The sequence below is a fragment of the Ambystoma mexicanum genome, chromosome 2p (assembly GCF_040938575.1).
Source record: "Ambystoma mexicanum isolate Mex_15411 chromosome 2p, UKY_AmexF1_1, whole genome shotgun sequence".
Classification (NCBI taxonomy): Eukaryota; Metazoa; Chordata; class Amphibia; order Caudata; family Ambystomatidae; genus Ambystoma; species Ambystoma mexicanum.
Genome location: NC_090923.1, coordinates 45692357 through 45705569, shown reverse-complemented (window position 1 = coordinate 45705569; position 13213 = coordinate 45692357). Strand labels below are relative to the sequence as shown.

General features: G+C 47.5%; 1 protein-coding gene across 3 annotated transcripts in view; it reads left to right on the top strand.

The window, feature by feature from the left end:
- The window catches only part of PDZRN3 (PDZ domain containing ring finger 3), a 785994-nt gene that overhangs the window by 731150 nt on the left and 41631 nt on the right, over positions 1-13213 (top strand). For all 3 annotated transcript variants that reach the window (XM_069643215.1, XM_069643214.1, XM_069643216.1), the window contains one exon: positions 12098-12196. In XM_069643215.1, coding sequence (XP_069499316.1) covers positions 12098-12196 — 99 coding nt within the window. The remainder of the gene's footprint in view (positions 1-12097; positions 12197-13213) is intronic.

Sequence of the window (13213 nt, the reverse complement as noted above, 5' to 3'; positions counted from 1 at the left end):
CCAGAACTAAAAAAAACAGAAATGATTGGTCGGCAATTTATGAACAATGGCTGGGCATGTGTCAGAAATAAATGCTGGGCATGATTCTCAATATTTAGTCAAAAACATAAACAAATGATGGGAATTTTTTAAGATAAAAGAAAAAAGAAAATACATGTTGGACATGGATCCCACTAATTAAGAGCCCAGAAATAAACTCTAGACGTGGTACCCACTAGTTTAGAAAAAACAGAATTATATTATTATAATGCTGGACATGATGTGCACTATCAAACAAATATAACAATAAGTGCAGACAAAAACTATTCTATTTACAGCCTGGAGATTTTTCGAGGGCAACAATATAAAAAATGTTTAGTAATTAGCGATTTTTTTCTCCGCTGGTCTGATGCGATGCGTCACGCGCAGACAGGTTGCACCCTCCCATGGTATCCTTCCTGTACTTACAGTCTGGTAGATACAAGCAAAACGACGGGGTTGGGACGTGAATCACGTACTGTATGAAGGGGAGGAATTGGGATGGAACAAGATGGAGCTGTGCTCTGGAAAAACTGGCTTGCCGGAGCACCGTTCCGTGTAGACACGAGTCCCGCCCACAACACTGACAACATGGCCCCAGGCCCGCCCACACCACTAGCTATCCGCCCAAACCTCCACCTCAACTCCGCCAGGGAGGGTTGGGGGGAGTTCCTCATGCGCATTCTGTCCATTTCCAGCACTGGCTGTAGGTATCGCGTAGGTCAGATCCATGAGAATGGGGCTTTTGGAATGCTCAGCCTCTGCGCCGCCCCCAATGGATTTATATTCCCCTCAGTATATTTCAAGAGCTCTTAGTGTCTTAAACTTTGGAGTGGGAGAACTTGGGCATTACATTAAACTTAGCATTCACCCACGTGTTGCCAGTGAGCAAAGCCAAAGGCATTATCCAAAGCTGGACTGTGCTCAATGACTTCCCTTTGATTGTTGACTCTGAAGCTTGTCCTTTGCCTTTTTTATGTTGTGTCATTAATCTATTATACTGATAGGTGGGGTATTATTTATGTATTTATTGAATTTAAATGTTTATTCCAAGACTACAATATACAGCCAACATAAATGAGCACAGAATTACACGATCTAAGCAAACAATCAACAGAGCATATAAAAACCAATTCTGCAAATCAAAGAAATAGACAAGAAAGGAAATAAAAGGGTAAATGAAATAAAGACAAAAACCAAGAAAGAAAAGAGAACCAGAAAGCAAATGGTTGGCCAAAGGAACCATCAATGCAAAATCAACGAAATATTGAACATAAAGTACATTTCCTAGCTACAGAGACATCACATTGTGTACATAAAATGAAATTCAACCGTAGACCTCCATGAACCTGTTCCAAGTGTTCCAGAATTTGTCAATATCATCCGGATTCTTGTAAATTGCCTTCTTATAAGTTGAAACAGTCAAAATTCATCCACCCATTCATCAATGTTAAAGGAGCAGTTCGACTTCCATGATCTCAGTATCATCCTCTTAGCGATCATACTGGCACGGAGTATCCAAGTCGCCTGCCCAAAAGAGATATCATTAATCATTGACAGGTCCCCTAGAATCAGCAAGGTGGCAGAGAAGGGAATCGTACAACTCAAAACCAGACCAGACCCAATCTCTCACAGATGTACTCCCAGAATTAGGACAAAACCATATCAGATGACTGAGGGAGCCTCTAGCACCCTTGCACTTCCAAACAGAGTTCATTGTCCATGAGTCCTCTCTTAAACAACCTGACTGGTGTCCAGTAGGACCTAAAGAGCAGTTTTGTTTGCAATGCTCTAAGACCCTAATCCAGACTTACCAATCGGGTATTCTCACAGCAGTGCTGGCAACAGACATCATCAATTTCTTCTCCTAACTCCTCTGCCCAGAGCACCTCCCGAGTCTTCCTTCCTGACTGATTTCAGAAATTCGTACATCGTAGCAGCAGGGTGAGCAGCACTTCCACACAACTGCTACATAGACCAGTCATCATAGGATAATGCTTTGTGGTGCACAAAGAGGGAGGAGGGGGACAAGAGAAAAGTGGGACACAGCATTCACAGGTCTTGGGACTTTCACATCAGTGTAAGTGCAAGTGGGGGGCAGATCCACCAGGACAAGTCGCGGCAGGCAAGTGCTATACGCCCCTTGCATGTATACTGTACTGTACATAAATGCAGAAAGACCCCTCAATCTCAGGCAAGAGTCCAGTAGGGTTGTGTTGGTTGGGACAAGGTGGAAGCCTGCCCTCTTCTGTGTTGAAAACTGAATGGTCACAATATCAGTTGCTTCTCCTCAGCGGTATTCTTCCTTCTCTCACTTTCCCCCAGAAGCTCACTGTCTCCAGAAGCTCACTGTCTCCAGAAGCTCACTGTCTCCAGAAGCTCACTGTCTCCAGAAGCTCACTGTCTCCAGAGCTCTTGTACTCTCTAGGCTGGACTTTTGCAACATCCTTTTTCTAAATCTTCCTGTCTCTACTCTTCGACCTTTACAACTTATCCAGAACAGGAATGCAAGACTCCTCATTGGCCTCAAGCCCAGTGATTGTATCTCTCCAGCTCTGAAATCACTCCACTGGCTCCCTGTGGCTGTAAGGATCAAATTCAAGACCTTCTGCATCGTCCACAAGGCATTCGCGGGCCTGGGATTGCACTACATCCAACTTTCTCTTCCTAAACATCTTCTTTCTCGAGCACTCTGCTCATCTACCTCCAACTCTCTGAGGGTCAGACGCTTCTCCAAGAAGAGAGTGGGGGGCAGATCTTTTTGCTCGGCTGGGACCTCCCTCTGGAACAGCCTCCCTGTTTCTCTCAAACTTGAGCAGAACCACCTCCGGTTCCGGACGCAACTCAAGATCTTCCTTTTCGCTTCCGCTTTCTCTCTTCCTCCCCCTATTGATGCACCCGACTCCTCCGCACACTGGTCACCTGGTCACCCTCTGAACTCGGGCCCAGGCTCCTGCATGTCCAGTTGCCCTTGCACTGCCTCTGGGGCCCACTAGCACCTAAGGGTCTGTATCTGCAACCCTACAGTCCCTTCTCTCTGCACTTATGAGCCACCCGCTGGCTGCACTTACTGAGTTACCTGCACTTCTCCCTCCCCCGACCCCTGGTACTTCTCCCCTCCCTCTTCCTAGCACTTGCGTGATCTGAATAACACAAGGCCTAGCAAGATTGTTGTTTTGTCCTCTTTCTTTCCCCTCTCCTTGTCTTTAACCCCTTAAGTGCCAAGGACGAGTATGCTTGTCCTTTTTGCATAGAATTGCATAGTAGCCTGGCAACGTTCAAGGTATATTGCTTGGTACATATCCTGAATCCTCTGCGGAAATCTTCCTCTACTGGGACCATTTTCAAATTACAGACTTATCGAGTACAAAAATCTGATGCAGGAATCTTTAATACACTTTTTCACAAAATGCTCTGAATTCGTCATTGCTCAGGCACAAGTTTATTAAGTGCCTCTCTCATAAGCGCTCATTGCGCAGAGCGCTTTGTTAAAGAAAAGTCATGTGTCCTGTGCTTGCTTAGTGCATATTGCTATGAATTCACTCCGCAGTGCGGGGCTAATAGTGTACACAGTACGGGAAGATATGATGAATTAAAAGATTGATTAAAGTAGTGTTGTACTGTACCCACCTCATTCAAAACCTTCCCAGTCAGTTAGCGAGAAGCGGACTTTGCAGACTTCCCCACTACAGTGAATGCTTCAGTCCTGCTAGAATTGTTCAATAACTCTGCAAGGAAACTGGTGGACACTCATGCCCCCCTAAAAACAGGGCGCGCTGAGACCAAGTCATCTGCCCCGGGGTTCACCTCTGAGCTCGCCTCCAACAAACGCTCAATCAGATTCCTAGAGAAACAGTGGCGTAAGAACGGTAAACCTGGGGATGTCACCAACCGCAGATCTCTTTACGCCAACCGTGGGATTCTAATTATCGAGGCCAAAGCTGCTTACTAGTCCACCGCCATTGCGGCAGCCGCTAACAGGAGCAAAGTCCTCTTCGAAGTAGGAGAGCATTGTAAAAAACCCACATCGGAACCTGAGATGCAGCAACTCAGCAAAAATGCAATGGAATCAACAACTTCTTTATTGACAAAATCGCACACATCATCGAACCAACCTCCCACTGCATTATCCCCAACCCACCCCAGCATGTGGGCTGCCCCCCGAAACCAGATTCTCTCCTCTATATCCTGCAGACTTCCTAAAAACACTCACCCCACTCAAACTTAGCTCGTACTCTGACATCATCCCACCCTACATCATTAAACACTTCGTAGGCCCGGCGTTCAACACACTAACTGCCAACATTAATACCTCCCTCAACAAAGGGTCATTCCCGAACACCGTTTAGACTGGTCTCATATGACCTCTTTTGAAAAAACCAACCCTTGACCCAAATGACATGAACAACGACTGGCCCATTACGAACGTCCCGTATATCGGCAACATTTTGGAAAAAGAAGTTGCTAGACAACTACTTGCCAGAATTGAAAAACGACAACTTCCAAATGACTATCAGTTGGGGTTTCTCTAAAAATGTAGGATCGAGGCAGCCTCCATCCAGGCGATGGATGAATCCCTCCAAATCATGGATAAGTGTCACTCATGCTTCCTCGTCCTCCTTGACTTCTTGGCTGCATTCAACACGGTCGACAACATCATCCTCCTTGACAGACAATCATATTCTCTGGCACAGTCCTCAACTGATTCACCCCCTAACTCTCGGGCAGACGCTAGTTCGTTCAGATGAGCATGTTGCATTCCAACTCCGATTTTTCCTACGAAGACCCCTGAGGCACAATCCTCTCGCCAATCCTTTTCAACCTTAAAACAGTGCTTCTGGGCACACTCCACAAAGATCACAATATCTCCATCCACTAATACGCGGACTTAGTATTACATGAGAGTAAAAAGCCCACAGGACAACACTCCCCCCTCCGTGATTACCAACCCTTCATCCAATCCTGGATGTCGACTGCTTACCCCAAACTTAACCCCTCCAAGACCAAATTCATCTGCATCGCTCTCCTTGCTAAACAACAACTCGTCCAACTATGGCTCAATGATGTGTGCCTAGAAGTATTTTGATCCACAACTCTCATACTCAGCAAAATCCTAAGGTTTCACCATTGACAGCAGCATGTCCTTCCAGAAACACATAGCCAAGAAGGCCTAAAACAGCCTGGCTCTGTCAAACTCGCAATGACCCCATTTCTGTATTGTGTTTACTTGTCGTAGCAGGAAAATGTGCAAGGGAGGATAGCTCAAGAGCAATGTGCTCGTCTTGGGAGGGTAGCTCAGGAGCAACGTACTCTCCTTGGAAACAAGACGACACGGAGCAACGCAGGTTCGATCCCCGGGTCCGTGCTTGGATACCTCTGGTTATTAAGCGCGTTATAAATAACCCATTACAAGTAGCCCTGGGGCAGTGGTATTCCAAAATACAGAATAACCCACACTCCCACTTGAGTGCTTTGAAATACTTGCCTGTGTATAGGCGCTATATAAATAAACCATACCATACCTATGGTGAGAGAGAATGTCCCAGACAGCTATTTCAAGACACATACACAATGCTCACTGTTTGTGGCTGTCCTCCAGCTCCGTCTGGACACAGCAGCGGCCCACCCCCCAGGGGCCACCTGGCTGTTAATTGCCACCAAAGGTGCAGTAATGAACACCTGCTCAGTGGCGCTTTTCAGGTAATTAAAAGCAGTTTTTTTCTCAAAACTGGTTTTCGTGGAATATTTCCTTTTTTGATTTCCCTGGTGATTCGTCACTTTTTGACGTGCGGCTCAGATTTCTTAATTATGTGGCGGGCTGTGTTTGCTGCGGTGCGTCATGGGAGCTGCGATGAGCGTGCTTCATTTGAAACTTCAGTGCAGCAATAATCGGACGCTGTCCTTTCAATTATAACCCGGGCTTGGGGGGATCGGTAGCACTGGATGGATGTTAAGGTTTATTCAAGGGTATACGACCTCCAGCCACTAACATGATGTCATTTAATGAGATGTGGCGATGCATATTGACCCCTGTGGGGTATACGATATGACCACAGGACTTGCTTCCTATCTCAGTAATGTTGAGTCCTTATAGTCCCTCATTCCAGAGACAGCTTATAAGCGCTGGAGTAAAAGGTGTCATGACCCCATTCTTATATTTACCCGAGTTCTGGAGCTCACTAGACTGGAAGGCTAAGCCAGCCCGCATTTGGAACTTGTGCAATGCACGCAGCACTCATGTCAGAGACCAGCGCTTTAATTATTTATTGTATCTCTTCTTGCAAACTTCAGGCCTTTCGTTTTTCTTTCTTTAATACGGCGTGAAATGACTGCTCGCGTTGCTTTCGGCAACGTAAAAGTGCGCAAATTAAAAGGAACAATTTCGCAGTTTAAAAAACACTTTCATACTTGCAGCCCAGGCGCACATGCGTGACACCAGCAGAGTGTTCAGAACGAACGAAAACAAGTACACTCTCGAAATGGGTCAGATAGACCCTGCGCCTGCACGTGACTCAGCAGGGACTCAGCTATTCATTCTTTCAAGCGCATTGAAGCGAGCGCTGTGAAGCTGGATAATAGTGAAGCTCACCTGTTATTCATAGTGCCAAGACATGGCAAAGGTAGGCACGCATTTTCTTCATGCAGAAATATCCTCGGTGCCTTCTTTGATAGCAAACTAACCCTTCAAGAATCCATGATCTCTGCTGCCAGGAGAAGCCCGCGGAAGACATGGCACCCGCCTCTCTACCGTGCACGCCCCTCCTCAACACAATATACATCTGACACCCTGTACACCCTCCAACATGGCTCTGCCACCTTCAAGTACCGCCTCCACCTGGGATGCCAACACACGAAGCACTGTTCCCTTAATCTGTGGCGTCCCACGTGTGATTAAAACGATTAAGACGGTCTAGGAAAAGACATTCTTTGGGCGAGTGCCTACAACCGAATTAGCCGCCTCCGTCATCTCCTTGCTCACCTGCGGCGACGTGTTTATGACCCTCTTCACTGGTATATTGTAAACCTGTGGCCTTGCATTTGACTCTAGACCGAGGCTTTAAGTAGGCCGGGGCTAGCCAGGGCAGAGCCACGGCAGGCTGTGAAAATTGTGCCTGAGACCTACCAGGGCTCCTCAAGGCCCATGCGAACCCCAGCCCACCAACGAGCTAGAAACCAAGGCGTATATGCAAAAGCTTCAGGCTTTTAGAAAATAAGCCTTCCTTTCATTGTGCCGCTGACCCCTCCCACCCACCTGACACCCCTAGCATTATGCATGCAGGGATCATCATACTGGCACCCCGGGTGAGAAGGTGATGAGCGATGCAAGGGGTGCCTGGCAGGGGGTCAGCAACACTTACCAGACGTGACTGCTGCCTGTTAGGCCACGGCTCTTTTTCAAAATCGAGCTGGGGCTCCTGCGAGGGGCGTGGTCTAACAGGCGTCAGGTGAGGTACGTGTTGCCTCTTTATTGCGTTGCCGACCCGCTGCCAGGCCAGGGCCCTTTTCGGACACCCAAGAGCCTCCGGGTCGATTTTGCAATACTCTATACTGAAATCCCCACCCCCACCCCATTACCAAGTCGCTCACCTGCTCCTCCTCAGCCAGTTTTTAAGAACACATTTGAACACCTGCCTCATATAGTTGAATGTCCTTCCATGGGGCAGCTAGAACAAGGGACCAGTCCGATAGACCTCTGAATCGCCTTGTCCAGAACAAGGTCCTTAGTCTCTGTCTCTGTCTTTGCGCTCACACTGTATGTGCCACCTAGCAGGCAGTGGAGACGGCGTCTCGTGCCGCTGTTGCACCTCCTCCAATCTCCCGCGCCCTCTGTCTGGCTTTAAATCACATGGCTGACTCTTATGCCCCCCCACCCCCCCAAAGCTAACCTGTAGGTCTGCCTACTTTATTCTGGGGAGGGGGTCCCCTGATAGAAGGTTGCCAGGCCCCGTGCAGTGCTGTTCTCTTCGCCTCTCCCAGCTGGTCTGCAAATACCTGTTATTTCTTAAATTTAATACACAGGGTTTGTACAGAGCACACGGGGCACAGCAGTCCCAGGGGTTATCTATTCGCCTGGAAGACCCCCCACTTTGCTCCCCAGCTGATAATATCGATCAAAGCCGTCAAACCCCCAGCAGTGACATTTGCACTGTGTTATTACACACATGGCACATGTTGACACCTTGTAAGGGAGCCAGCCGCTGGCGCCAGCTGTTAGGTTGGAGAGCCCATGAATTATTCAGACCCCGTTGCTTTGCTCCGGTGCCAGCCCCGCGGAGGGAGCTTCAGTCTCAAGTGGGCAGGGAATGGATGAGGGGAAGGGAAGCCGCGTGGCTGACAGCGCGAGGAGTGACGTCACGTCCGGGTCTGTAATTACCCAACAGCAAGGTCGTGTCTACGCTGGGATGTGCTTCTCTGGCAGTATTCTGGATCTGCACCCCCCACGGTGTGTCCCACGGGGTCCTCGTCATGGAAATATGTCCTGCTAATGAGGCCGAGCTTAGTAGGGGTCCCGAATGCACCAAGCGGGGTTCAGGGCTCCCCCCACCCCCCAGATAATATTTAAAATAATGGTTAAAAGTGCGCATTTTGCAGCACGTTTTGTTAAAAAATGGGTTAAAAGCCATACAGCGTACAACTGGTTGTGCAATCACTAAAATGTTAAAAAACTGCAATAGAAGCTAGGGCTGCTCCATAACTAGGGCAGCTCCATCACTAGGGCTGCAACATCACAAGGGCTGCTCCATAACTAGGGCTGCTCCATCACTAGGGCAGCTCCATCACTAGGGCTGCTCCATAACTAGGGCTGCTCCATCACTAGGGCAGCTCCATCACTAGGGCTGCAACATCACAAGGGCTGCTCCATAACTAGGGCTGCTCCATCACTAGGGCAGCTCCATCACTAGGGCTGCTCCATCATGAGGGCAGCTCCATCACTAGGGCTGTTCCATCACTAGGGCTGCTCCATAACTAGGGCTGCTCCATCACTAGGGCAGCTCCATCACTAGGGCTGCTCCATCATGAGGGCAGCTCCATCACTAGGGCTGTTCCATCACTAGGGCTGCTCCATAACTAGGGCTGCCCCGTCACTAGGGCTGTTCCATCACTAGGGCTGCTCCATCACTAGGGCAGCTCCATCACTAGGGCTGCTCCGTCACTAGGGCTGCTCCCTCATTACGGTTGCTCCATCACGAGGGCAGCTGCATCACGAGGGCAGCTCCATCACTAGGGCAGCTCCATCACTAGGGCTGCTCCATCTCTAGGGCTGTTCCATCACTAGGGCAGCTCCATCACTAGGGCTGCTCCATCACTAGGGCTGCTCCATCACTAGGGCTGCTCCATCTCTAGGGCTGTTCCATCACTAGGGCAGCTCCATCACTAGGGCAGCTCCATCTCTAGGGCTGTTCCATCTCTAGGGCTGTTCCATCACTAGGGCAGCTCCATCTCTAGGGCTGCTCCATCACTAGGGCTGCATAACATGGGCTGCTCCACGGAAAAGGCTGCTCCAGGGCTCTGGCCTGCTCCCTCTGGGCGCGTTCTCCATCGTCCTGGCACTGCCATCAGTCCCACTGAGCATAGTGAATAGTGGGGGGGATCTTGGGAGTTGTAGTCCACAGCATCTGGAGAGCCGCAGATTGCAGAGCCCTGTGACCTAGCAGGATTGTGTGTGGAAAATGCTGGAAAATGCTGCTTCCTGGCAAATTACAGGATCAATATTCATCCAAAATGTAGAAGATTTTCAGTGCGGAAATCCCTGACTTCATCCGCAATTTCCAAGAGTGTTCCTGGAAGTAGTTGATTTAAATGAATGAACAGAATTTGCTTATCTTTGATGTTAGTTGTTAAATAAATGTAGCCAGTAGGGGAAGCATTATCGGCCTAGACGCAATCAAAAATTACTTTATGGTACTTATTCATTACTAGCATTTATGTGTGTCATATCGGTGCCAGGGTACATGCCCCTCCTTCCCCCCCATGGTGGTACTGCTAGAGTGGCACGGACCAGTGCTGGACTGGCCTGTCGATACATCGGAAGGTTTCCGCTGAAAGGCCGGTAGTGCTGGGAGAGGGTCAGTTGCATGTCACACTGCCTGTGCTCCAGTGCTACGAGTCTTCCAGAGTTACCCCTGGTAGACTCCCTGCCTCTTCACACATCCAAATGACGCTGAAGGTGGCTTCTAAAATAAATGAAGCAGTGAGACGTGTCTGACCTCTTCAGCTGAATGTGCATTTGGAGCCTTTTAATGATATGTCTCTATGCAGCACCTGAGCAAGCGGGCCTGCATTCCACCATGCAGACATGTTTCAGTTTGTCAGTCGATTTACTGCTACACAATTCTTCAGGCTGTATAGTGGCATGGAAGTGTGCTGCACTGGATACCTGTTGTCTGGGTCCCCAAAAGTTGTGAACAAAAGGCTTAATACATTTTGCTAAAAAAAAACAAACTGTAGTGCTCTCCATCGCTGCAGGTCAAAATTAAGATCACATTTTTTAATGGTGTGTTAACATTTACCGGCCTGTACCCAATATAGGTGATGTACCAGTGCTCCACACATTGACCCCACACAAGGTCAGTCTAAGGGCCTCATTAAACGGTAGGCGGTGGACCAAGGTGCTATTAGCACCTTGGTCCACGCCGGTAAATTACCGGCACCGCCTTGGCGGAAAGGGGAATTACCGCCCTACTCCAAGGATGGTGGGGCGGTAATTCCCCCTTCCACCATTGCCCTTCCCCATTCCCATTTTTGCCCCATAGGGCATAATGGGAATGGGAAAGGTGCTAATTACGGTACCGCAAATTTGCGGTACCGTAATTAGCTCCCTGGTCCCTTTGCGGGTTGGGTTTTAACGCCTGCAAAAAAGCAGGCGTTAATTTCCCCAACCCGCAAAGGGACCTCGTAGTACGGCGGTAAGGGTTAACGGTCACCGTTACCATTAACAGTGACCGTTAACCCTTACCGCCGTCTGTGTAATGAGGCCCTAAGTCTTCGGTCTGGTGCAGACCTAATTATGTAAGTAAGAAAAGAGATAGAAGGGCCTCATTCATAACTTCTATCTCATATCTTGTGAAAGCACCCTCACTTCTCCCACTGTAAGTCCTGAAAAAATGGATCCAGTAAACCTCACAATCATTCAAAATCTATTTATTTTGTTAATATGACACATAACAACTGTAAAAACCTAGACACCCAACATAACACAAAGCACCGCATATCTCTATACACCAAATTCACATATCAATGACAATAGATCAACACTAAACAATTCCTCAGACACAATTTTACAAAAATGATAACTCAATCCAAATCATGTGTCCTCATTTCAAGATCCCAACATGTTTCTGCTCATCGCACCTAGTTGGTAGAACATTCATCAGGGGATGTCCTTTGCAATTTATTTGTTGTTTCCAACACTTTGTGCTGTGGGTGATTCTCACATAAAATACTATTAGCAGTAAAAAAGGCACTAAAAAGGAACAAAAGAAAAAAAGCCATATCACTGGATTGACTATTAATGCTGTTTTTGCATTTATAAACACCATAACACAGAACATGATTTCATCATAGTGATCGTCTGTGTAACACACAGACCGCCGTATTTATAGTCAACGAAATACCTGCTAGTTATGCATGATACTTCTTCCAAAATGTAGAGTTATTTCCACAATTCCAATTCATTAGGAATTCCAAAACCCTTTCTTTATCCTTGTTAGTGCTTTTTATACTGCTACGAGTATTTTATGTGTCAGTCACCCACAGCACAAAGTGTTGGAAGCAACATAAATACATTGCAAAGGACATCCCCTGATGAATACTTTTCACCAGATATGAGATCGGCCTTATGAATGATAGCCATCTATCTATTTTCTGGCTAATATAACATTTACCGGCCTGCCAGGGTGTGTAGAGGTGGCAATGTCTCTTCCGCAGGCTCAATAAAATGTCTGTTTTGATATTGGCCCAGGATCACTAATGGCCCTGGTATTAATGCCTGGTCACCTCCTCTCTTGCAGCTCTTGAGGGAACTGTTGCTGGTGCTTGAGACAAACTCCTGATGTCTATTTTCTGATTCTGTTTACAGCAAGTGGACCTGTACCGGCTGAATAGCCAGGAGAAGCTGGGGCTCACCGTGTGCTACCGGACGGATGACGAGGACGACACCGGCATCTACATCAGCGAGGTACCTCTATCTATGAATCTCATACAAGCTTCAACCCCACTGAGTAACCAACCAGAATACTTAGAACGAGGGCTCTAACTGCAGATTAAGGCCCGATGCCTGCCACTCTGAGTAATGTGATGGAGTAATGCTCCACCAGCCAACCAGAAGCTTCCTCTAACAGTCTTGGATTCCTTTGTTGAGCTCACTTCAAGGTTCTCCTTAAGATGTTGCACATCACTCACTGCATGCAAACCAAAATCAACAACACAGCTGGTAGATTAGCTGGAATTTCTTTTTTTAATGTAGCTTTTTTTACACTGAAGGCAGCAATGGGGATGGGGGGGTGGCTGTTCCCACCAACCATGTTCATTGAGCATAATTAACTTCCACTCTTGTTAAATGACTTTGGCGGTGGACCTCTAGCCTGGGCAGTAGTCAATTGTTTGTTTGTTTGTTTGTTTGTTTATTAATTTTTATGGCGCACCAAACCCAAAGGTAGCCGGGCGCGCGCAACAGAGAACAGAAGACATGAATACTTAAAAGCTTAGTTACAAAGTGAGGCACAGGGTACATATAAATCATTACAGATAACAATCTAAACAGATCTATAGAAATAATATACATATATGCAATTATCTGATGATAATTGGCAGCATGGTGTTCATCAATGCTTTAAAGTTAGGGTTGAAAGGGAATTCTCTGTGCATTCAGTGTTGTGTGCCTGTTGCAGAGTGGGTAATGTGTCCATGCCATCGAGTCAAAACACACATTAACCAGGCCCCCCCCCCCCTTAGCATTTCAACACCACCACATCCCTTCAAACAAACTGGGGCAATTATGAAGAATTAAGTTGCTTTTGCACTGATAATATCCTATTCAGAACGGTCTTCACATTGGGGACTAAGTATGCACACAGCAGTAACCTGCACTTACATTATGACCCCAAGACCCAGGCACCCCTATTCCAACATTCTGTGATGTTCCTAAACTGAGCAGGGGTCTCCGGAAGCAAGAATCCTCCCAAAGGGGTGACCA